The sequence below is a fragment of the Bos indicus x Bos taurus genome, chromosome 19, assembly GCF_003369695.1.
Source record: "Bos indicus x Bos taurus breed Angus x Brahman F1 hybrid chromosome 19, Bos_hybrid_MaternalHap_v2.0, whole genome shotgun sequence".
In the NCBI taxonomy this organism is placed as follows: Eukaryota; Metazoa; Chordata; class Mammalia; order Artiodactyla; family Bovidae; genus Bos; species Bos indicus x Bos taurus.
Window position 1 is genome coordinate 57473616 of NC_040094.1, and position 23716 is coordinate 57497331.

At 49.1% G+C, this 23716-nt stretch overlaps 2 protein-coding genes across 3 annotated transcripts; one reads left to right on the forward strand and one right to left on the reverse strand.

Annotated features, from left to right (window-relative positions):
• Nucleotides 1–525: 525 nt before the first annotated feature.
• KCTD2 (potassium channel tetramerization domain containing 2) lies at nt 526–14552 on the reverse strand. The gene is made up of 6 exons (XM_027518824.1): nt 14177–14552; nt 12404–12512; nt 10176–10267; nt 5993–6088; nt 4492–4617; nt 526–3163 (listed from the first exon to the last, which is right to left on the reverse strand). Exons 1-6 carry the CDS (start codon nt 14516–14518, stop codon nt 3134–3136), a joined length of 795 nt encoding a protein of 264 aa, XP_027374625.1. The 5' UTR covers nt 14519–14552; the 3' UTR covers nt 526–3133.
• A 191-nt stretch (nt 14553–14743) lies between these two features.
• ATP5PD (ATP synthase peripheral stalk subunit d) lies at nt 14744–19561 on the forward strand. Of its 2 annotated transcripts, XM_027518826.1 has the most exons (7): nt 14801–14849; nt 15781–15869; nt 16263–16392; nt 16666–16762; nt 18186–18257; nt 19148–19210; nt 19361–19561. In XM_027518826.1, exons 3-7 carry the CDS (start codon nt 16271–16273, stop codon nt 19490–19492), a joined length of 486 nt encoding a protein of 161 aa, XP_027374627.1. In that variant the 5' UTR covers nt 14801–14849; nt 15781–15869; nt 16263–16270; the 3' UTR covers nt 19493–19561. The 2 variants fall into 2 exon arrangements, with proteins under 2 accessions (XP_027374626.1, XP_027374627.1); XM_027518825.1 differs by lacking the exon at nt 15781–15869 and having other exon boundaries at nt 14744–14849.
• Nucleotides 19562–23716: the final 4155 nt, after the last annotated feature.

Here is a 23716-nt window from a genome sequence, read left to right on the forward strand (position 1 = left end):
TTCTCTGTACATACCTCCTCCCCAGCTGTCAGCGCCCTGTAGGAGGGACGACCTAACTCCTTCAGAAGATCCCACATCCTGCCCGATGACTTAGGGATCAACACTTAAACTTGTGTGACTGGATTCTCACCTCACGTTCTTCCTCATCCTCCTGGCAGAGAAAATGAGCACCCCATCACCTGTTCTCTTCCAGGAAGACTTTTTTCCCTTAAAGCCCATCTCCTACTTCTCCCCATCTCCTTCCTGCTCTCCTGCAGGAAGCCCATCTGTCCCACCTTCTGTCCCTTGGCACTCTCTGGTCCTTTCAGATGCAGTGGAATGAAAGCCAGGAGAAAGAAGGTCCAGCCCCTTCCCTCCTCCCCGGCCCCCCAGGCAGTCTTAGCAGCAGGAAAAAGGAGGACTCTGTAAGAAACTCTGCTAGAAAAGGGTGCAGTGACATTCATCTCCTGAGGACAGTGTGAGAATCATCAATGTTGAGTGACAGGACTCCAGGAGCTCTGAGTATTGAGAACTACACACCAGAGGTTTCAAGATTCAGAAGTCTGTTTCATGTCTTTATTGACAAGGGGGGGGGGGGGAAGGGTCACAGCATTTCAGACTTTATTCAAAGACACAAACGGCAACAAAGGGCACCCACAAGTGACAGGTATGGTCCCTAAGGCCTGGCTCTAAGGCCATCCCGGAGGGTGTGGGTGACTTCTCAGCCCTTCCCCTCAGCATGTCTCCTCCTCCTCTATGCCTCACGGACACCCCTGAGATCAGTTAGAACTGTGCATAAACAAAGCCACTCCAGAGGAGGCTGGGCCCTGCTGGCCAGCGTCACCCACATGGCGGCCCTGGGCAGCAGGAGAGCGTGGGGCACTGCTCACGTGACCCCCCAGCCAATGGCTGGGCCTCTCTCTGGAGCGGTCAGCCAGGCTCTCCCTGAGGGAGCCGGCTTTCAGGAAAAAAATACCAACTTGGTTCACGAAGGGCTTGGGTAAAATACTTCCCCAGAAACCTTAAGAAACAATCCCTCTCAGATTCCTGGAGCGCTGAAACAACTGAGACTGTCGCTGGGTGGCCGGGGGAGGGAACCTGGGGAAAGGCGGCCTGCTGGTCCCTCTGAGCGCTCAGCGAGGGTCGCGCCGGTCTTCGCAGACTCCACGGCAGACCCATGAGAAGCTTGATGAGAAAGACGCGTCCAGAGGGCCTGGCCCCCTCTGCCCTCCAGCCTCCTCGCTCCTGCTTGCTGACTTGGGACCAGAGGCTGGTTTTCAGATGAGCCCCAGACAAGCAGGTCTGCTTGGGCTTGCGGCCCCAGACACCAAGGCTTGCCTCCTTTCAGTCTGATGGTGCTAACTCCCACTGACCAGAGCTCCTCACCCACCATCCTCTGGTTGATGGCAGCTTTTCCTTGACGTGTTCAATTCTTTTTCCCCGTGAAAGAGGTCAGGGTGGACACCTGCAACCATTCTGCAGGGGTAACTGTTTATTGTAGGTAGCAGTTCCTCTAACATTTTACAGCTGTAAGAGTCCTGGGCACGGGCCAGACGTCCGTGGTGCTGACATGCACGTTCACACTGGGGTGTAGACACAGTGTGTCAGCAGGCACCCCGGACACACACTTCTCCCCTACTCTACACACAGACGTGTGAGGGCAACATGAGGTTCCTGTCTGGGCAGGGGCCGGTCACAGGCTCGAAAGACACTTGGCACAGTCGATAGTCACTTTAAAGCAACCCTGACCCCAGAGCCATGCGGTGAGCAGCTGAGCTGGGGGGCAAAGGGAACCTCAGCTTAGAAGGAGCCACGGGCTTGAGGGATCTTTTATGAACAAAGCGCTCCCCACAGGCACCTCCCCTTCTCTGGACCACCTGCCATACTAGGAAAGTCACCCAGGGAAAAGCCAGGGCTCTCTGGCCCCTTTGAGCTCCATGACTGCTCACCAAGACTCGGAAGCTCAGACAGCAATCCAGTTACGAGCTCTGAGGCTTGGCTCCTGAGTCAAACACTGGATCTTCGATGCCTCAGCCCCCACAGAAGGAAGTGGCGGTGAGGGCTGGGTCAGATGAGGGGGTCCTGGGCCCGCCCGTCAAATGCACATACACAGCAGATGGCAGGGGCTCACGACCACTGCCAAGGCCAGAAACCAAGAAGAGACACAAGTATCGCACTTTCGATCAAGGCATTTCTAAGAGACATCACAAAAACACGCCACTTTTGATACTACAGACTACATTTGGCAACTTTCGGAGAAAACGGCTGTCTCCACCCCAAGGCATCAGAGGGTCCAAAATCCCTTTATCCTCGGCCCCAGTTTAAAAAGTCAGGGAAGGAAGACGGGCCAACAGAGGGCAGGCAAAGGCTACAGAAGCAGTTACACCAGCTACCTACAGTGCCCCCCAGTCTGTCTGTCTGACTCCGTGCAGGATACCGCCTGCCTTGAACCTCTTCTTGGGGAGAAGGTGAGCTATCTGGGGCCGGGGGACGGGGTGCCAGCTGCTGGAGAGAAATGAGGCAAGCCAAACATGGGGCAGCTGGTGGCCTGAATCCAGAGCTGCGACCCCCCCATCCTCCCCTCCTCAAAGAGGCTTTGTTCATAGGAATGTGGGGGTGCTCTGGCGACTCTATCCCTCACCGAAACCTCAATTCAACAGCCTAAACCAGACTCTGCGTCTGCTGCGGTAGTCTGGGGTGTGTGGGAGAGAAAGGTGGCGTGATGAAGCGACTGCCCGTGTCCAACAGGGCACACTCAGGTGAAAACGTGGCACAGCTCAGGACAACCCTCTTGCACGCGCTCCGGCTTCCAGGAAGTACAGCATCTGCAAGGACCTAGGGCTTCCTCCTCCCCGCCCCATCCTGAGACAAGCTCCACCTGGGAACCCAGCCCAGTGCTCTTGGAGAGGTTTGTTACAACACCGGCTAAGAAAAGAAAAGCAGGTTTCTGAGAAGGTACTGTGCAGCTGAAAGCGGCATCTGTCTTCGGGTTCCTGTGGATGGGGGTGTGGCTCCTTTGGTTTTGACCAGAACTCTCCTCCACTGGGGGCCAGGCGTGGCTTGGCTTGGCAGTAGCTCGGTTACTGTACAGGAGCGAGACTGAATTTCACAGACGTGCTCGGCTGGGCACGCTCGTCACTGAGGACTCGGGAGTTTACATCCGAGACCCTCTCTCCTGAAGAATCTGGAAGGGCAAGACGGGGGAGACAGGCTTGGACTCTGGGCATGCACTGCTCTTAGGTGGGGTGGCTTCCCAGCCCACTGAGGGAGGACAAAGAGACCAGAGTCACTTCTCAGTGGGCCCGGTGGAGCAGCAGCAGGATGACCTGTTACCCTGGGAAGCGAGGCAGCACCCCTGAAGCACTGCTGGGGCAGGGCTTATGTGCTGCAGGGCCACCTCCCCTGAGCAAAAGGACACATCCAGCTCACCACACGTGGCGGAGGACCACCGCAGGCGGAGGAGGACCACCGCAGGCGGAGGAGGACCACCTCCCCTGAGCGGAGGGACACATGCCAACTCACTACACTTGGTGGAGGATCACCACAGGGAGAAGGATCACCGCACAGGGAGGAGGACCACCTCATGCAGAGGAGGATCACCTCCCCTGAGCGGAGGGACACAGGCCAGCTCACTACACTTGGAGGAGGATCACCGCACAGGGAGGAGGACCACCTCACGCGGAGGAGGCCCACCGCACAGGGAGGAGGCCCACCGCACAGGGAGGAGGACCACCGCACAGGGAGGAGGACCACCTCCCCTGAGCAGAAGGACACAAGCCAGCCCACCACACATGGAGGAGGACCACCTCCCCTGAGCGGAAAGACACTTCCGGCTCACCGTAGGCGGAGGATCACCGCAGTTGGAGGATCACCGCAGGTGGTGGAGGATCACCGCAGGCGGAGGAGGACCACCGCAGGCGGAGGAGGACCACCTCACGCGGAGGAGGACCACCACACACGGTGAAGGATCACCTCACATGGAGGAGGACAACCTCCCCAGAGCAGGACACAGGCCGGGCTCACCACACACTGATGACGGAGAAGCACTGTGGGTGTGTGTGTGAGGGGCATAGTGGAGGAAGGACAGAACAGTGTGCCACAAGCTCCCAGTAACCTCAGGGAGTTGGGGTGCGGGGGGTGTCACAGAGTTAACCCAACACCTTTTCTCTTGAGAAAGATAGAACAATTTCAAACTATAAAGGCAAAATACTTTCAACTCTGAGTTTCAGAATTCTCACCTTACAGGAATCAGTGGCCATTAGTTTTTCTTTTTCACTGATTTGCAGAGCCTGGGAAAAGACTACCCTACTTTAGTTCATGTGTCCTAAACTAAAAGCCTATGTCACTGCTTCAAAAATCCTGGTTTAAATGACATTAGTCAAAGGGCCAAAATGAAGGGGAAATGCAAAGCTGGCTTGAGAAGGAAGGGAAGAAGCAGAGAGCAGCAGTTCAGGTGGGGCAGAGCAGGGCTGGGAGCACAGTCAGGGACAAACGCCGGGCAGGGCGGCTCACCTTCGCCTTCTCGCTCGGCTCGATGACAATGCCGTTGGTAGAATTATTTAGTTCTCTGGAGACAACACAGAGGAACTCTGCCTGATCCTCATTCCCATAGTTATAGGAGGATCCGATGCTGATTAGCTGATCAGAAAAGAACACGGTCAACATACAAACAGGGATCTTAAAATATTTGCCACACGAATCAAACCCTCTTCCTGACTGAGTTTTGTTTTGCTTCTCAAAGGACAAAGAATTTGCTGGGACTATCAAGGCCCCAGGGGATACATGGATCCCAGTTATTCACCAGAGCATCACGACAAGGGTTTCCTGCTGTGGCCTGGCTTCCATCCCTGGCTGGGAACTAAGCCATGCAGCACAGCCAACCGACCAAACAAAAAAACCACTAATTCTTAAAAAAACAAACAAACAACTTTGTCTTTAAAATTTTATACCACGGAAAAAATACTTCTGAAGGGGAAGTATGACATTTTGCAACCCACAGCTGAACAAGAATGAGGCGCACACAGAATTGGTTCCGCCATGGAAGACAGCTGTGAGGAGCCACCCAGTATTGGTGCTGAAGACAGAGAAGCCCGTGTTTGGTCTACAATGTAATACTGTTAACCCAGTAACTGTCCTTTAAGGTAACTATATGGTTACAGTTCAGCTGACCTCTTAAACTCTATGTAGAAACAAGCATGATTCATTGAATTTATAATACCATCGTTCGAGTCATGCTCAGCCTCCCGTGTGTTTTGAAGACAATAGATGAACAACTCTGCCATCTAATGGAAGAAAACCGTAAAATCCTGGTTCTCAGATGCTTTGTTTCGATGCTGTGGTGGTGAGCACAAAGCTAAAGGACAGAAACCCACAGGCTGACGGGGAAGGACCTTGCCAGGCTCCAGCTCGTCTGAGCCCTTCATGCCATGCCTGCTCACCACGCCGCGTGAACAGGGAGGGTCACTGTTAAACCCTGGTCTTCTTCAGCTACTTATTCTAGGATGTGTGAACAAAGCACTTTTGAAAGGAATCCCTGAAGGGGAAAAAACCCAAAGAGGCACTTTCAAGCCTAAAGAAGCTGGCTGGCTCCCTCTGGGCAGAATCACGCGGAAGTTCTGATATGAAGCCTGGAGACAGGACACCATTCTCAGTCTCACCCAGCTCATCACATCCTACCATGCAGAGTCCACACAGAAGGGCTCTTTTCCCCTAGCCCTACCCAATTCCTAGGGTGAGTTAACTGGCTACAGATGGTGACAGAGTGTGGGCTCCTAGGCTGAGATACACCTTATGAAACGTTGTTTAGTTGCTAAGTCGTGTCCAACTCTTTTGCAACCCCATGGACCGTCACACACCAGGCTCCTCTGTCCATGGGATTCTCCAGGCAAGAATACTGGAGTGGGTTGCCATTCTCTTCTCCAGGGGATCTTCCCAACCCAGGGATCTATGTCTCCTGCATTGGCAGGTGGATTCTTCACTACTGAGCCACCAGGGAAGCCCCAAGAAACATTACCTGTTCGAATTTCCAACCATCGGACATAGTGGATACCATCTGCGTGAGCTCCTCCTCTTGGCATTGCAGGACTCGGTACACGTGCTTCACGGGGCCCTGCGACAACCACACACAGGCTCTGAGCAACAGTTTCAAGGACACAACAGTTTGCAGCTGCCTTGGTGAAGCTCTTCAGAAGAATAAAGACTGGAAAGGAGTGTGCTTGGAATTTTTTTCTTGGCAGCCACCCACTACCCCCTTTCAAGCCACTCTGTAGTTTCTCAATAAAAACTTATCCAAGGAAAGAAAGAAAGAAAATATAGGGTCCAAGAACATGAATAAAACAAAATAATCTTGAACTTCAGAAGTATGAATTATGTGAGCGACCATACTGATAAACTTATGACTTCATCTATTTCCCAAAGGAGAAAAGAGTAAAATTACTCAGGACAAAAAGGTCGCATTTTCTTCTTCAGTCTGTATAGCTGATACACACGCTGAGAAGGATACCTTGTATGGAAGCACTACACTAACAGGGGCTCTCCAGCGTACCAATGTTCAGGCTGTCCTACCCCGGCTGAAGCCACCTGAAACTGTTTCAGTGCTACATGGTAACGTTCCTGTGACAGACAAGCGTATAATAAAAACACATACTTGGCCTTGTTGGTGGTTCCTGGCACAGACCTCTGAAAAACTACGTCAACTCCTGAGCTGCAGCAGGGTCTTTTGTATGCTAATCAGCTGGTCACCAGAAAGACCCAGCGGGTTAGAGGGTTAGAACTTGTGGCCCCACTCCCTGACCATGGAGGAGAGAGGAGAGACCAGAGATTGAGTTCAATCACCAAAGGCCAATGATACAGACAGCCTTTCCTACCAAATGAACCATCCTGAAGAACCCCTAAATGATGGGGTTCCGGGAGCTTCCAAGTTGGCAAACACATCCATGTGCTTGGTGGGGAGTAATGGATGCTGGGGACTACACGGGGACAGAGGACCCTTTAGGCCTTCACCCCATGAATCTCTGCATCTGGCTGTTCATTTATATCCTTCATAATAAACTATAGTAAGTATAGCATTTCCCGAGTTGCACCAATTATTCTAGTGAATTACTGAACATGAAGAAGGCATTGTGGGAACCCAGATCCCAACTAGCATCCATGCCCCGGGAGTCTGACACTGACTCTGGGTGGTCGGTGTCAGGACAGAACCGAACTGTTGATCACCTGGAGGGTGTCAAAGATGAGAAAGGTCGTGTGCTGGCCAGACTCAACTCTCTAAAACATAAGCTAGATCAGGAAGCCAAAAGGCTGAGCAACTGGGACGGATACCCCAGAGCCGCAGCACGAAGGCCCCCATGCTTGACCTGTGTCAACACTTGTGACCTGGCCCACAGGGAATGAGAAGCCGGTTGTGAGACGGCTAAGGTGGCTGCAGGGAAGCAGGCTCGCCAGATGTGTTCCTGTTCACAGGACAATTCCAGGCGCACAGGACTCGGTATTTAGCAGTTAGGGACCATCGGGGTTGGGTCCAAAGCTGCACACTTACTGCCCATCTGAGAGGGTGAGAGAACCAAACAGCAGCCCAGGTTCAGAACAACGGCGCCCGGTCATAGAGCGAGGGTCAGTTACCTTCTATCAGATTTTAAGACAATCTGGACCATTTTCTTAAGAATGATGAAAACTTAGCCCATTTTTAAAAATGATGAGTTGGCTTCAGCTGTCTGGAAAATCAGAACAATTTGGGAAATAGTCGATGAACAAAAGTAGCTACTAAGTACCGTGGACTACAGGCCCCAAGTGCTGTACCCTTCTCTTCTAGTCTTTTCTGCAGTCCTGGAAGGCAGGCATTGGATTCTTTCTAGACGGAGGACACTGGTGTTCAGGGCACAATATCTTGCCCAAGCAGTGTGATGACTAAGTGGACTGGAGGTAGAGCTGGGATATGAGCCCACATCTGCCTGACAACACTACAGTCTTTCTTGTATACTTTGTCCTTCTGAACGAGGTTCCATTCAATAAGGTGCTAAGATGAAAAAAAAGAAAATTCCTTCCATATAAAATACAGGACAAATCCTGTGACAGTTTCAATCACCCCAGCTGCGCAGTGGGGTCGCACAGAGTCGGACATGACTGATTCGACTTAGCAGCAGCAGGAGCAGCTGCGCAGTGCAGGAACGACCAGGCGTTTCACACTGTAAGATGCAGAGCATCACGAAGACCCGACAGTGGCTGCGCTGTCCAAGTCCCAGTTATCTGAGATAACCGTAACGCCTCTTCTTTACTCTCCTCTTCCCAAGTAAACCATCATCACTCTCAAATGCACCAAGATCCACCTCACAACAAAAAACGCTTCCGGGGATAGCAGAGTAACAGGATGGTGGCAGCCACTGAAGAGAAGCGAGGCCACTGAGAAAAAGTTGGGGAGGCCCTCTACATCCCGGGCTTTACCCGACTGCCTGCCAGGCGCGTCTTCTTTCAACAAAGACAAGGTGAAGGAGATACCGAGCTTGAGGAGACAGCCACGGAAATCCACACGCAGGCTTAAGGTGATGTGGGACAAATGTAAAAGGGGACGTCTTTGAACGACATCAAACCCACTGCCCACCCAGAGTCCCACTAAATAAAGGGGACAGGTGGAAAGATCAGTTAACATCAAAAGGGGCTTGACATTCCTAGAATAAAAAAGCTTCCAGCTAGGTATAAATCCATTAGCCTCAAAACCGAAAAAACTAACTTAATTACTGTCATCAAATAAAAACCTCACAGCACTCTCAAGGAATTCACTGACGGCGAAGAACTGAGAGTGTTCAGGTGCCACGATTTGAATGGTTTCAAATTTTATACTTGATGGTATCATTAAAACTTATATTAAGCATCAAAGGTTTGTTTTTTGTTTAATGTGAAAAACAGGATGGATGAGATTCGCAGAACGTCTAAGCTATCACATATCTGTCAGAGTGAAGGAAGCCACGTAAATACACCAGGAGACGGCAAAAAAAATTGGTGACGCTAGATCATACTTCACATGGTAACCTGCAAACCAACTGTGAGTTCATCTCTGAACATTAAAAAGGAGCCTTTCATCCCAGGTTTCAGCACCAAAAAAAAAAAAAAAAAGCCTTTCAGCCACTGGCCAGATGGAGAAGAACTAAATGATTAGGCCTCCTTTCCACCTTTGCAAAGTGCTGGAGATAAAACGGAGAACAGACTTCATTATCATAGGGGTCAGGTGTTCATCCAGATAATTCCATTCAGAGCCAGAAAGAAATTTGATTCATGAAGTCTAACACAGAACATGCAAGGAACAAGTTTCTACTTTTGAAATTCTGTATTGCGATAGATCTCAAGAAAGCAACCATTACCAGTATCGGATGGGACAGGAAACAAGTCATGCTGGAGTCGGACTCTGTCCCATTAGTGCAGTTAAACCCTCTTAAAATACCGGCCTGTTTTTCCTGCTAGACTTTAAGCTTCTTGAGGGCATGGCCCTCCTATCAGTCGGGGTCCCCAGGGCCTAAGAGAAGTTATCGTGGCTACTTGCTTGAGACTGACGACGGGTGATGTGCCATGAGACGAGCTGAGTGTGCCCCACTGCCTTCCCTGCTCTAACTACACAGCAAATTCGGTTGGATTTTTGTCACCAAATCTACTAAGAAAATCCAGACTTCCTAAAAGAAAGAGAAGCTTGATATTACTTTCTTAGAAGCGTGATTCACAAGCCATGTGCGAAGTCTATGCCATGCCAGTGTGTGTCAGCAGCTGGCTGTTGACACGGTCACAGGCTGAAGGCTGGTCCTCACAGAGAAGCCCCCAGGTAAACAGGTAGAAGCGAGGCCCCGCTCAGCCCCCACGTGGACACGGAGGGAGGCAGACGCTCTGCTGGAGAGAACAGGCTTTGAACCTCAAGTACGGCGACTCCTCCCACTGCCAGATGGCGAGCAGCCACTATTTCCCGTTCTTCTAAGGGGACACGGGCCTGTTTCGTTCTCTTTGTGATTTCGCCTCTGTTTCCCTGTTCTGAACAAGTCTGGCGGAATATGTGCTGCCTGTCTGGCAGATGGACCGTATGCCACACGGAGACCTCCGGCTCACAGGGGAGACGCAGGGCTCTCAAACGTTACACTGTCCGTTTCTGATCACCCCAGACATGGGGACAAAGACTGACACATGGGACATTTTCCCCTTAAGAGCTCAAAACCCATTACCTGTGAAGTTCTGTTCTCGTTGTCCCGTATTCTTTCCTTAACCAGTCGCACAAGAGATGCAATGTTGTAAAACTCCGCTTCCTCCAGCACGCCTAGAAGGAAGACCAACCTGTGGTCAGAGGTGTGTGAAGTCCCCAGAAAACAGCAGAAAGAGGCTGGAGAACACGTGCTTGCTAAGAACTGCATCTTTCACTGCAAGTCTAGTCTCCCTCCTGCAGCCTCGGGAACGCTCCTTTGCCGTTTGCTGGGTGTCTGTGACCTTTTCCCCAACATCAGTGAGGCAGGCGAAAGGCTGCTCCGTTTACTGTTTCGCCCCTGCGGTTTCCCACCTGCCACCTTCCCTGGCTCTTCCTGCTCCTGCCCATCAGCTGCAGGACGCCTTAACCATATGTCACTCAGTTCCTGGAGCTAGTCCCGCTGGACAACTCCTGAGCTTGCAATTTCTACCCAGTCTGTCCTAAAAGTGACCAATGTCTCTCTGTTTAAGTGTAAATTTATGTGGACCAGTAAAGCAATTATCCTTTAATTTAAAATAAATAAAATTTTTTAAAAAGAAAAAATTATGTGGACCAAATTTAACAAGATGATTATCTGAACAGTGTAAAAAGCAGTCAATGAAAGAATCCCATGCACAGGACTTCCCTGGAAGTCCAGTCATTAGGATTCGGTGCTTTCATGGCCGAGGGCCCAGGTTCAATCTCTGGTCAGGGAACTAAGATACTGCAAGCTGTGTGGCATGTCCACAAAAAAAAAAAAGAATCCCATGCTTAACAAAATCAAAGACCTGGGACAGGACAACTAAAGGGGATGTGTGATCCTGGTCCAGGAAAAAAAGTTGCTATAAAGACTTTTGTTGAAACAATTGACCAAATTAGAATGTTAGCTATAGTTAAAGTGTTTATCAATATTAAATGTCCTGAATTTGATAACTATATGGTGGTTACGTGAGAGAATGTCCTTGCTCTTGAGAAATAGACCAGGAAGCACTAAGGGGTCAAGTCTGTAATCTAGACTCAAGAAGTTCAGAAATAAAACTGTGGAAAGGGGAGAGGAAGGAGCGGGGAGGAGGAGGAGAGAGATGAATGAATGATAATGCAAATATAACCCAAACTGTTGATTTTGGTGAATCTGGATAAAGGGAGTTCTTTGTACTATTCTTGCCCTTCAAAATCATTTTTTTAAGGCATTAGAAAAGGTGCTTAAGATTCTTCTTTTGAAGAAACAAAGACTACCCATGAGCTGGTAATTGCTGTGGATGGTACCATTCCAGTTACTTTGTATGCATTTGAAATGTTAAGAAAAAAAAGGGGGGGGGCATTAAAAATAAAAAGGGAGACCGATTCCTCTTTTGACTGGTTGTAACAGCAGTGTTCTTCAGCCGTTTCATTAGCAAGCACGGCCATTTCAGCTTTCTTATGCGGAGAGAATGCTCCCAGGTTAGGGTGCCCTGCATCAAGGGACAGGCTCCCATCTTAACTGAATGTCTCAGTGAGACGAAGATAGCCTTTTAGAAAGACGTCTAGACCCACTTATAGTTCAAGTGCCCTACAAACCAAAAGGATGAGTCAACTAATGATGCCCCTGACAATGGGCTGGAGAATGAATTAGGTCAGATGCAAAAATCTACAAGGAAGCATGAGACCAGTCTTAAAGAAATGAGGCCAAGCCTTCATTATTATTTCTTCTTCTTCTTTTTTTTTTTACTGCTGCAAGTTCAAACTAAAATTGAAAGAATAAATACCTAAATGTCAGAGATTTGCTGTTTCAGGCTGTGGATATTCACTGCTAGTAATAAGTCAATGTAAAAAGAGGTCTTGATAATTTTGCAGGTCCAGAAAAAACTCTACCTCCAAAGCTGAGCTGTGTCTCTTCCCAAAGGAGGATGAGAACAACGGGGCTCCTCCAAGACCCTCTCAGACTAGAGGAGGTGACTGGAGGCTCCCTGCTTATATTTAAAAAGCTTTGCTTCCTGTGCACCTGAGCCTGCTAAAAATCTCAAAATTCAAATCTCAGGACTTCCCTGGTGGTCCAGTGGCTAAGACTCCACACTCCCAATGCAGAGGGCACAGGTTCAATCCCTAGTCAGGGAACCAAGAGCCCACATGTCACACAGCATAGCCCTCCCGCCACCAGAAAAAAAACCTGTGAAAAATACATTCCAATCTATGAAACAGCTTTAAAGACTTGACCTGAATTTTGAAGATGCCCAGCACAAACAGCGTCCTTACCTTCTTCTGCCAACTCCTTTGTGATGATGAGCTTCCCGTGGCGGAGGTAGTTTAGGATCGGACCAAAGTAGGTGGGGTCCCTGTCAATCAGGTAGGCCCCCGTCTCGTCCTGCCGACCAAACACAAGGGATCACCGTGGAGCTTTCATGCTAAGTTAGGGCAGGGTCTCCACCAGTCTGTCACAATTCACACGTGAGAGGGCAAGTTCTATTAGGTGTTTATCACTAACTACTGGCAAGAAGCCTAGCTTTAGGGGTCTTGTACTTCAAGATCATTTCTGGGAGGGTGTTGCAGATGTATAGTCATATTCATTATCTAGGCATTGACTTGAACTTCTAAAATTTTGACTCAGACACGATTACCAGTCTCTTCTCAGCCTTTTGGGTAAGATCAAGCGTAGATACAATTACCAACATTCTTCCTGTGGGATATTTGTTATAAAGAAACAGAGGAAGAAAATGCCATAGCTGCGTGATCTAAATTTCTGCTTGAGACAGACATTCTGACTTCTCTATTGTCCCTGAATCACATTCCTAATTCTAAGAAAACCTCTGTTTATTTGGCAGTGCTCCTGAGCTGAGGGCCAACGGCAGTGGGAGTCTGCGTTGGCAGTTGTAACTCACACACTCCAGATCTGTGCCCAGAGGAAGCTTGGCATGGCCGGGACTTGGCTCTGAGCAATTTTAATCCTACTCATCTTTACAGTAAAGGGAACAAGAAGAAACTGGCTTCTACTGCAACAAAGAAGATTCAGGACAGATAAAATCGTTCCTTTATAATAAGCAAGGTTTTGGAAAACTCCTTAAGTTAGGGCAGGACAGTGTGCCTTCAATCTGAGATTACAGGAGAGGTAGCAGATGAATAAATGAAACTAACCAATGTTTACTTAACCCTTACTCTGTTGCAAGGGAACAGTTAAGTGCTACATGGGATACAGGCGATGCAGGCAACAGTCAATGCTTTTAAATCAGAAACTAAAAGATGAACGTGTAAAGTTAAAAAAAAACCAAACAGCTCAAACTGAAAATGGGTTAAGCGTCTTGTCACCTCTCAACTCTTTGGTTAGCAGCCATGCATCTTGCCCAACAGTACTCTTTGGGTTTCATTTTCCCTGGTCTTAATCCTTCAGCTTAGGTTTGCATTGGCAAAGGACAACCTCTTTTCTAGGAATGTATCTGAGCTCAAACCGGGACCTAAAACAGTGACAGTTACCAGATACGAGCCCAGGACCGCAGGAAAGAAGTGTGGGATCATGACAAGCGCTTCCTGCAACTGTCGAAGCCATCATCACACCCAAGCTTTCACCCAACTTGGCAGAGGGGTCCGAGCGGAAGTCTCAGAAAGCTAGCTACCTGGATGCCTTAGCTCGCCCTGACCCAATTCTGGATGCGTCTGCCATAGGCAATGAGGGTCTTGACGAGGAACCAGGGAAACGAGGAAGTCAGGGGGAAACTCAGGCAGACCTGAGGGGCTGGGATGAGGTGCAGAGAGGAAGGGGAGAAGGGGTGTGGAGCGGACGCTCGCGGGTGAAGGTAGGCACAGCGCGGGGAAGCAGCCGCTGAGAACGAAGGGTGCGGTCAGAGAGAAAGTCTGCGTACGTCTGGGGCTGGGGCAGAAAAGCCCCCAGGGCTGGCTGGCTGGGAAAGACGAGGAGGAGGGGGTCCCGGCCCCAGGCGCCCTCCGGAGAGAAGAGCGTCGCAGGAAATCCGGGGACCAGCCTGGGAGGAACGAGGGGGTCCGAAGGCCGGGGGCGCGCCCGAGGGCGGGGCGCACCTTGTCCGAGTCCAGCTCCGGGTCCTCCTGGCAGCAGAGGCGGCAGAGAAAAGACTTGGGCTCCCGGCCTAGGGTCTGCCTGGTGGTCACGAAGTAGGTGCCGCCCACGTTCAGCCGGACCCAGCGGGCCGCGCCACCGCCCCCTGTCCGCTCCGGCGGCCCGGGACCCGGCTCCAGCGGCTGCGCGGCGGCGGCGGGGGGCGGGCGGCCGTGCCCGCGGGGCGTGGGGCCAGCGGGGCGAGGGCTGGGGGGCCCGCGGCCCGGGCCGCCTCCATCGCCCAGCCCGCTCCCGCCGCCCCCTCCCAGCCCCGCCATGGCCGGGTCGAGCTGCAGCTCCGCCATCTTGGGCCGCCGCCGCCGCCGCCGCTTGCTGCCCGCGCGCCGCCGGGCCGGCCCATCTCTCGGCAGGGAGAGCCGGGCCGGCCCATCGGCGGGGGTGGGGCCGCGGGAGAGGGACGGGAGCACCCCCAACCAGCGTCCGCGTCCCCGGGCTGTGGAGGCGCTACGCCCGCCCCCGGAGGCGGAACTTCCTGAATCAGCCCTCACCTCTATTCGCTGAACCGCAAGACAAGGCCCGCCCCCTTGGGTTTGGGGTTGGCTGAGGGGAGAGCTTCCGGTGACCCACTTCCGTTCTCTGCTGCTGTGGACTGCGGGCCGCCCGGGGTCGGTGAAGGTGAGTGGGCTTGGGGGCCTCTCACGTACCTGAACATAGTGGGTTTCTCTGCTCTGCTCATGCATACCTCGGCTCGACCCTTGTCTCTCCTCTGCTTCGCGCGGCTGCTCTTTCGCGCCCTCTTCCTGTCCTCTCCCTCTAGCGCGAGGCCGCAGAGGCCAGTTTGTGGCCTCTTGACTTTTAGGGCTTCCAGTAACCTTTCTCTCGTCCAGCCTGACTCCAGCCTGGCGGCTTCAGGAGTCCGGTTTGGAGGCTGAGGAAACGTTGCCGGGACGTAGTTTTAGCCTGCTTGGTGACGCCAGCAGGCTGGAGGGCTGTGCGCTTCCCTTCTGAAGGTTCCAGCTTTCGAGCGTGTGGAGCTTTCAGAGCTTCTCTAGTGCAGGGTTCATTTTCCGATTCAGTAAATATTCACTGAGCACCTGCTGTGTTCAGGATCTGTTCTAGGCGCTGGGGATTCAGCAGTAAATAAAAGACAACAAACCCATTTACGAAGCTTCCGAGCTTGGAAAACTCTCAGCAAGGGCACTTACTCTATCTGGTGTATTTAAGGTCACCCGCCCCTCACCTTCATTCCAGGGAACATAAGCTGTCTTGAGAGTGAAAGGAAGAGGCAGATGTTGGACATGTGTCTTCTTTCTTTTAAGGCCCACATCTCCTTTGTGATCCACCCCATAGTTTTTAAAGATCTTTAACGGTTGTGATCACTTTCCATGTTCTCTCACATTCACGTATGTATTGAAAACATTTTTTTTTTCTGAGTATTGCCAGTATACTCAGGGTATGTACTAACACTGCAGGGGATCACCAGGCATGAATAAGGTGTGGGTAGAGAGCCCCTTAAGTTTGTAGTGCAAATTGGTGTGCACAGTTATATTTGATATTTTTAACAGCCTTTTTTTGGCTAAGAGGGCTTATTATCCCCATTTTTCAGGTGAGGAAATTTCGTTCCAGCGTCTGCTCTATTTAACTAAGCCTTGTTGAAATGTGAATATGTGTCAGGTTCTGTGCACTGGAGAATCAGTGAGTAAAATGTAGGCTGAGTGGAAGTGTTTTTAAATTACTAACTTTTATGTAATGCATGAATATTGCTTTAGCAATGTTTCCAAAGGTACATGGAGTGCAAACACTGGATAACTGGATTTTTTCTTTTTTTTAATAACTGGACTTTTAAGGATAAATTAGGAGATGGGGAAGAGAGGGTATACCATCTAGAATATATGCCAGGTTGTACATCTTGAATTTTAAAAACTAAAGTGTCCTCTTCTGATACTGTCATCCTAATTCCTTTAGTTGACAGATATACCCACTCATATGATGCTGATCTATTTCTTAAAACTTGAATACTTCTGCGATGCCCTTTATAGGATTCTCTCCAAGAGCCCTGTTTTGATCTGACCTGTTGTATTTTCCAAGATCTCAAGATGGCTGGACGGAAACTTGCTCTAAAAACCATTGACTGGGTAGCTTTTGGGGAGATCATCCCTCGGAACCAGAAGGCCGTGGCTAACTCCTTGAAGTCCTGGAATGAGACCCTAACCTCCAGGTCAGTACCTTGCTGAGAGGGAGCCTCTGGACTTGTGATTTCATGTGGAAACAAAATATATGAATTCTGATGTTCTTCTGGCAGAAAGAAATTCATGCATTTTCTAAACACTAGTGAATTATTATTATTATTTTTTTGCATTCCTATGATCTCCCTCCTAGGGAAGAGTGTGGCGATAGCTCCAGGCCATAGGAATGAAGAATAGGGAAATTGCTGTGTGAATTTCCTCTTGCTCGTGGAACAGTCCTAACTTTTGCTTTTCTGTGTGAGCAGGTTGGCTACTCTGCCTGAGAAGCCACCTGCCATCGACTGGGCTTACTACAAGGCCAACGTGGCAAAGGCTGGCTTGGTGGATGACTTTGAGAAGAAGGTGAGCCTTCAGGCAGCTAAAGCTCTGGTCTTGTTAACATGGCTGTGGGTGGGGGAGCAGGACCGTGGACAGTTACACGGGATGACAGTGAGGAAAGAGGAGTGGTGGTAACACCCAGATCCCAAGGGAGGCTCAGGAGAGATGGGTGCAGCCAAAGGTCTTGTGATGACAGATTTAAAATGGTAAGTAGGTGCGGAGAACTCAGGGTCTCCTCATTCAGCAGGTTTCTTACCTAAGAAAACGGTATAACAGAGTCTTAATCCGAGAGCCAGAGGACTGTTGAGTTGGGTGTTTCTGCCTGGCTTCCTCTGCACTCCCCACCTGTCTCCTTTTAAATCAAGCTGACATTTTCTCCTACTCTTTTACTGTTTTCCTCTGCTTTTTTATTGTCCCTTGTAGCTGTGGTCTCTCGATCACCTATCTTTCTTCTTCTTTTTATAACTTAGTTTTTGACTGTGCTGGGTCTCTGTTGCTGCGTGGGCTTTTCTCTGGTTGCGGTGAGCAGGGGTTCGCTCTCTTAGTTATGGCGCGCAGGCTTCTTACTGTGGCGGCTTCCCTAGCTCTGGGGTGTGAGGGCTTCAGTACCTGCAGCACGTATGCTCAGTAGCTGTGGCTCCCTGGCTCTAGAGCACAGGCTCGATAGTTGTGGTGCCCGGGTTTAGTTGTTCCACCGCTTGTGGGATCTTCCTAGATCAGGGATCGAACCTGTGTCCCCTGCATCACCAGGTGGACTCTTTATTACTGAACCACCAGGGAAGCCCTCGCCCACCTATATTCTGATGTTAAATTTGATTATCCACGATTTGCTTGTTCATTCAGCAGATAGTTATTGAGGGCCCACTCTGCTAGGAACAGCGCTCAGTGCCAGGGCCAAGACACTAAGCCGTCGTCTAGGGAGAAGGTCTCATCCATCTCTGTTACACAAATATGACTTCCGCTACCTGTCCACTAGGGTTTCTTTTCACAGAGAAATCAGGGGACTTCCCTGGTGGTCCAGTGGTTTGGACTCCGCTTTTCCACTGCAAGGGGCACAGGTAACCATCCGTGGTCAGGGAACTAAGATCCTACGTGCTGTGTGGCACAGCCAAAATAAATAAAATTAAAAAAAGAGAAATCAGAATTACTTTGGAACCGCAGGGTTCTTTGAGGTCATCAGTCTGCCTCTCTTTATCAAGTGAAGAAACTGAAGCTCATTGTAATGAGAGAATTGTCCAAGGTCTCCAGCTAGTGATGAGGCAGTGGAACCTTGAGCTCCCATTGCCAGTCTAATACTCTTTCCAATAGAATGCCCCAGATGCCTGCTCTTACCGCCTGGAATGGAGAATGTGTTTTTATATGATCTATTACAATTAGCAGCTTTTGAGTCCTTTTGGGGGGGACTCCTGGTGATATTAACAACAGTTCGTTATTCCTGTGTTTGTAGTTTAATGCCCTGAAGGTTCCTATACCAGAGGATAAATATACTGCCCAGGTGGATGCTGAAGAAAAAGAAGATGTAAGTAGTTGAGGCCCTTACTTATTCTAAAATTCTCTTAATTCCTGACAGTTCTGTTTCTTACTAGTAAGGTTAAGGTGGAGGGAATTTAAAGGATCGCTAAAAAGGGATGAACTGTTAACGAATGCAGTGATACAGATGAGCCTTAGGATAATTATGTGAGTGAAAGAATCCAGCAAAGGAGGACACACTGCATGACTCCACTGCTGGAAAACGATAAACAAACTCGGGTAAACCTCTGGTGACCAGCACATCAGTGGTTGCCTGGGGTTGGGGTGGAGGGGGTGATAAATATGAAACGGTCTTCACTGTGGTGACGGTTCCGCAGGTGGATGCGTATATCAACCCCTATCAAGTAGTAGTCTTTAAATATGTGCGTTTTATTGTATGGCAGTTATACCTCAACATGACCGTTAAAAACAATCAAGGAGCTGAAACTGGGCAGGAAAATTATACACGGTAGTGAGTAGTCAAATACCCCTTTGCTTGAAAGTACTAAAAGCCCAGTGTTGGAACCCAGGTGGCTCCACCAAGGAGAAGTCTGACTGGGTGGTCAGTGGCTTGTCCTGGCCATTCGGCTGGCCCGGGTGATGCAGGCGTTTGTAGGTTGCCTAGGCGAATAACTCACTGAAGAACCCTGGGCCTGCTGCCTTAAGCTGGTTCTCCTGAACGGGCTTCTTTGTGGGTGTTGGGGAGAGCTGCAGTTTGCCCCCTAAAGCAGAATCCCCCAAGTAGTCAGAGGAGCCCACCTCCTCTCCACAGAGTGTGGGAAAGCAGTGGGGCGGCGGGGCGGGGGTGGGGGGCGGTCCGGGACTCCTCATACCTTGGGAGGCTCAGGGTTGGGAAGGTACAGGTTGGTTTCAAAACAGAATTTCTCCCTTCTCTTAAAGGTGAAAAGTTGTGCTGAGTTTTTGACTCAGTCAAAGACCAGGATTCAGGAATATGAGAAAGAGGTAAGGATGAACCTTGGCCTTTGCTTGTAATCTGTTTTCTCTCCTTTCACAGCCATGTGTCCTTCACCTAGCAGCAGTCACCTGTCTCGGATTCTTTTTTTGTATCTCTGCAACCCTTTTTATTTTGACACATTTCCCCTCTTTTTTCAGCTGGAGAAGATGAGGAACATAATTCCATTTGATCAGATGACCATTGAGGACTTGAATGAAGTCTTCCCAGAAACCAAATTAGACAAGAAGAAGTACCCCTACTGGCCTCACAGGCCAATTGAGACCTTATAAGCTCGAGTCCAGGAGACAGCTCTGGCCCTGGAATTATAAACTCTGGACATTAAAAATAATTACATGGTGCTGTGTGTGTCTGCTCCTTTGTGGTTGAGATAATTAAAACTCGGGTGACCTCACTGGGAGCAGAGCTTTTGTTGGACTGGAAAGGTGTGCCCACAGGTGTATGTGGTCGGCTAATGGTGAGGATGTGTAGGAAGCAAGTTACTGAGGCCCAAGGCTGCGGTGGTGGTTGTGCAGGAGCTCAGTCCTGTCCGACCGTCTGCAACCTCACGGACTGCAGCACATCCAGTTTCCCTGTCTTTCACTATCTCCAGGAGTTTGCTCAAATTCATATTCATTGAATCAATGATGCTATCTAACCATCTCATCCTCTACCACCAGCTTCTCCACTTCACTTGCCTTCAGTCTTTCCCAGCATCAGGGTCTTTTCCATGAGTCGGCTCTTTGCATCAGGTGGCCAAAGTATTGGAGCTTCAGCATCAATCCTCCTGATAAATATTCTGGACTGATATCCTTTAGGATGGACTGGTTGGATCTCCTTGCAGTCCAAGGGACTCTCAAGAGTCCTCCAGCATCACAGTTCAAAAGCATCCTTTCTTCGGCGCTCAGCCTTCTTTATGGTCCAAGTCTCACATCCGTCCATGACTACTGGAAAAACCATGACTTAGTGACTAAACAATTATTATAGCAGGATTTATTTTTTATTATAGCAGAATTCCTTGCAGGATGCCTGAGCACTGCCAGGAAATACAGGCAGTTTAAAGTAAGATGAGATGGTGGGGAAAGTTCTGTTGTCCTTGAAGTCAGAGGAGCTTGTATGCCTACTGCTTACACCTGCCCTTGACCATTTAATTGCTGGTTCTAGATTAATCTGCCATCTCCAGACTTTTCCTTTCCTCATTTACAAACATCAGGATTGTAATAAGAATGAAATGAGATAATCTGGGAAGCTTCAGTAAGAAAGCAATCTAAGCAAAGGCATCCGACTTGATGTGGCTTAAATCCTGTTGGAAAAAACCTACTGAGGAAAAGACACACATTTCAACAATTTTGTGACATTTCTGCCAGAGATTGCAGATGTCTTGGAGGAGATCAACAGTGGCTGATAACCCTCAAGGAAGTAATGTCTTAAAGGACATAAGCTGAATAGACCTTGGGGCACGTCACCCCTAATTTATAGGGCAGGGGCTGGGCTGAAGGTAAAATGAAACCGGGGGGCAAGGCGTGTTCCACTTAGGGCGGCTTCAGTCATGATCCGTGACGTTCAGCAGTCAAGCTCCACAGAAGGCCTTTCATGCACAAAACAAGGACCACATGCTCCCTCCCCACCGCTGTGAATCATTGCATTGGCACCCAGCCATCCAGTTGAAGATCTAGGGATGCAGAAAAGTGAAAACGGAATCTTTTGGAGTGTGGTTAGAACCGGGAAGGGAAGAATCAATGAAAGGCCTGTGAAACTTTTGTGACAATGGGAAAGGAGTCCCTGTGATTTCCCTGGTTGTCCATGGTTAAGACCCTGCATTTCCACTGCAGGCGACATGGGTTGGATCCGGGTTGGGGAACTAAGATCCCTTGTGGCAAGACCAAAAATTAATGGAGGGGTCCCTAGCATTTGAGGGAAGGTGTCGGAAGACTTACAGTGAGAAACGAGTGAAAAACTAACATTATCTCAGTCCCAGGCATTTATGAAGCATGGCGGGAGTTGGGGGCGGGGGGGGGGGGCACACTTTGAGGTTTTATATCCTGAATTGTTTGAAGTTTTTGCATTGAGCATGCATTGATTTTACGTGAAAAATTATCACTAGTAAAATAAGATTGTGCTTTTCAGATCACTAGAGAGATGTACTTCCTACATGGCAACAGTTAAGCAAAACGTAAGTAGCATAAACACAGAAGCAAACACACTTAGGGTAATTGCGAATCAGTAAATACCTCTATTAAAAGGGAAAGTTTCTAACTGGGTCAATTCAAAATCCAGGTACAAGCTGTTCATCCTTAAAAAGTTAGGACCTTCCTTGGAGGTTCAATGGTCAGGATTCAGTGCTTTCACTGCCCAGCAGGGTTCAATCCCTGGTCCAGGAGCTAAAATCTTGGAAGCCAAGGTGTGGCAAAAAAAAAAAAAAAGAGGGAGAGAGTTGAAAAATGGATAGATGGGCTATATCAAGGGTTTCAACTCCTTATTCTAAAAACTGGCATTGGAAAAATATGCATTTATCAGGCCAAGGGTGGCGGCCGGGAGGACCAACCCCATGTCCAAGGAGCTGTGGCTGCTCGGGTGCAGGAGGGCCTAGAGGAGCTATCCCACATTGAAGGTCAGGAAGGGGCGGCGGTGAGGAGATACCCCTCATCTGAGGTAAGGAGCAATGGGTGCACTTTGCTGGAGCAGCCGTGAAGAGATACCCACGCCCAAGGTAAGAGAAACCCAAGTAAGACGGTAGGTGTTGCAAGAGGGCATCAGAGGGCAAACACACTGAAACTATACTCACAGAAAACTAGTCAATCTAATCACACTAGGACCACAGCCTTATCTAACTCAATGAAACTAAGCCATGCCTGTGGGGCCACCCAAGATGGGCGGGTCATGGTGGAGAGATCTGACAGAATGTGGTCCACTGGAGAAGGGAATGGCAAACCATTTCAGTATTCTTGCCTTGAGAACCCCATGAACAGTATGAAAAGGCAAAATGATAGGATACTGAGAGAGAAACTCCCCAGGTCAGTAGGTGCCCAATATGCTACTGGAGATCAGTGGAGAAATAACTCCAGAAAGAATGAAGGGATGGAGCCAAAGCAAAAACAATACCCAGCTGTGGATGTGACTGGTGATAGAAGCAAGGTCTGATGCTGTAAAGAGCAATATTGCATAGGAACCTGGAATGTCAGGTCCATGAATCAAGGCAAATTGGAAGTGGTCAAACAAGAGATGGCAAGAGTGAATGTCGACATTCTAGGAATCAGCAAACTGAAATGGACTGGAATGGGTGAATTTAACTCAGATGACCATTATATCTACTACTGCGGGCAGGAATCCCTCAGAAGAAATGGAGTAGCCATCATGGTCAACAAAAGAGTCCGAAATGCAGTACTTGGATGCAATCTCAAAAATGACAGAATGATCTCTGTTTGTTTCCAAGGCAAACCATTCAATATCACAGTAATCCAAGTCTATGCCCCAACCTGTAACGCTGAAGAAGCTGAAGTTGAATGGTTCTATGAAGACCTATAAGACCTTTTAGAACTAACACCCCAAAAAGGTGTCCTTTTCATTATAGGGTACTGGAATGCAAAAGTAGAAAGTCAAGAAGCACCTGGAGTAACAGGGAAATTTGGCCTTGGAATACGGAATGAAGCAGGGCAAAGACTGATAGAGTTTTGCCAAGAAAATGCACTGGTCATAACAAACACGCTCTTCCAACAACACAAGAGAAGGCTCTATACATGGACATCACCAGATGGTCAACACCGAAATCAGATTGATTATATTCTTTGCAGCCAAAGATGGAGAAGCTCTATACAGTCAGCAAAAACAAGACCAGGAGCTGACTATGGCTCAGACCATGAACTCCTTTTGCCAAATTCAGACTTAAATTGAAGAAAGTAGGGAAAACCACTAGACCATTCGGGTATGACCTAAATCAAGTCCCTTATGATTATACAGTGGAAGTGAGAAATAGATTTGAGGGCCTAGATCTGATAGATAGAGTGCCTGATGAACTATGGACGGAGGTTCGTGACACTGTACAGGAGACAGGGATCAAGACCATCCCCATGGAAAAGAAATGCAAAAAAGCAAAATGGCTGTCTGGGGAGGCCTTACAAGCAGCTGTGAAAAGAAGCGAAAAGCAAAGGAGAAAAGGAAAGATATAAACATCTGAATGCAGAGTTCCAAAGAATACCAAGAAGAGATAAGAAAGCCTTCCTCAGTGATCAATGCAAAGAAATAGAGGAAAACAACAGAATGGGAAAGACTAGAGATCTCTTCAAGAAAATCAGAGATACCAAAGGAACATTTCATGCAAAGATGAGCTCGATAAAGAACAGAAATGGTATGGACCTAACAGAAGCAGAAGATATTCAGAAGAGATGGCAAGAATACACAGAAGAACTGTACAAAAAAGATCTTCACGACCCAGATAATCACGATGGTGTGATCACTGACCTAGAGCCAGACATCCTGGAATGTGAAGTCAAGTTGGCCTTAGAAAGCATCACTACGAA

Bases quoted from the DNA above. Each gene is read 5' to 3' on its own strand.
- KCTD2 (XM_027518824.1), bottom strand. From the start codon at position 14,518: ATGGCGGAGCTGCAGCTCGACCCGGCCATGGCGGGGCTGGGAGGGGGC. The intron at 4,618-5,992 runs GTAATGTTTCTT...TTTTCTGATCAG, and splicing joins ATGGTTGGAAATTCGAACAG to CTAATCAGCATCGGATCCTC. The intron at 3,164-4,491 runs GTGAGCCGCCCT...TTGCCCTTCCAG, and splicing joins AGCCGAGCGAGAAGGCGAAG to ATTCTTCAGGAGAGAGGGTC.
- ATP5PD (XM_027518825.1), top strand. From the start codon at position 16,271: ATGGCTGGACGGAAACTTGCTCTAAAAACCATTGACTGGGTAGCTTTT. The intron at 16,393-16,665 runs GTCAGTACCTTG...CTGTGTGAGCAG, and splicing joins AATGAGACCCTAACCTCCAG to GTTGGCTACTCTGCCTGAGA. The intron at 19,211-19,360 runs GTAAGGATGAAC...CTCTTTTTTCAG, and splicing joins TTCAGGAATATGAGAAAGAG to CTGGAGAAGATGAGGAACAT.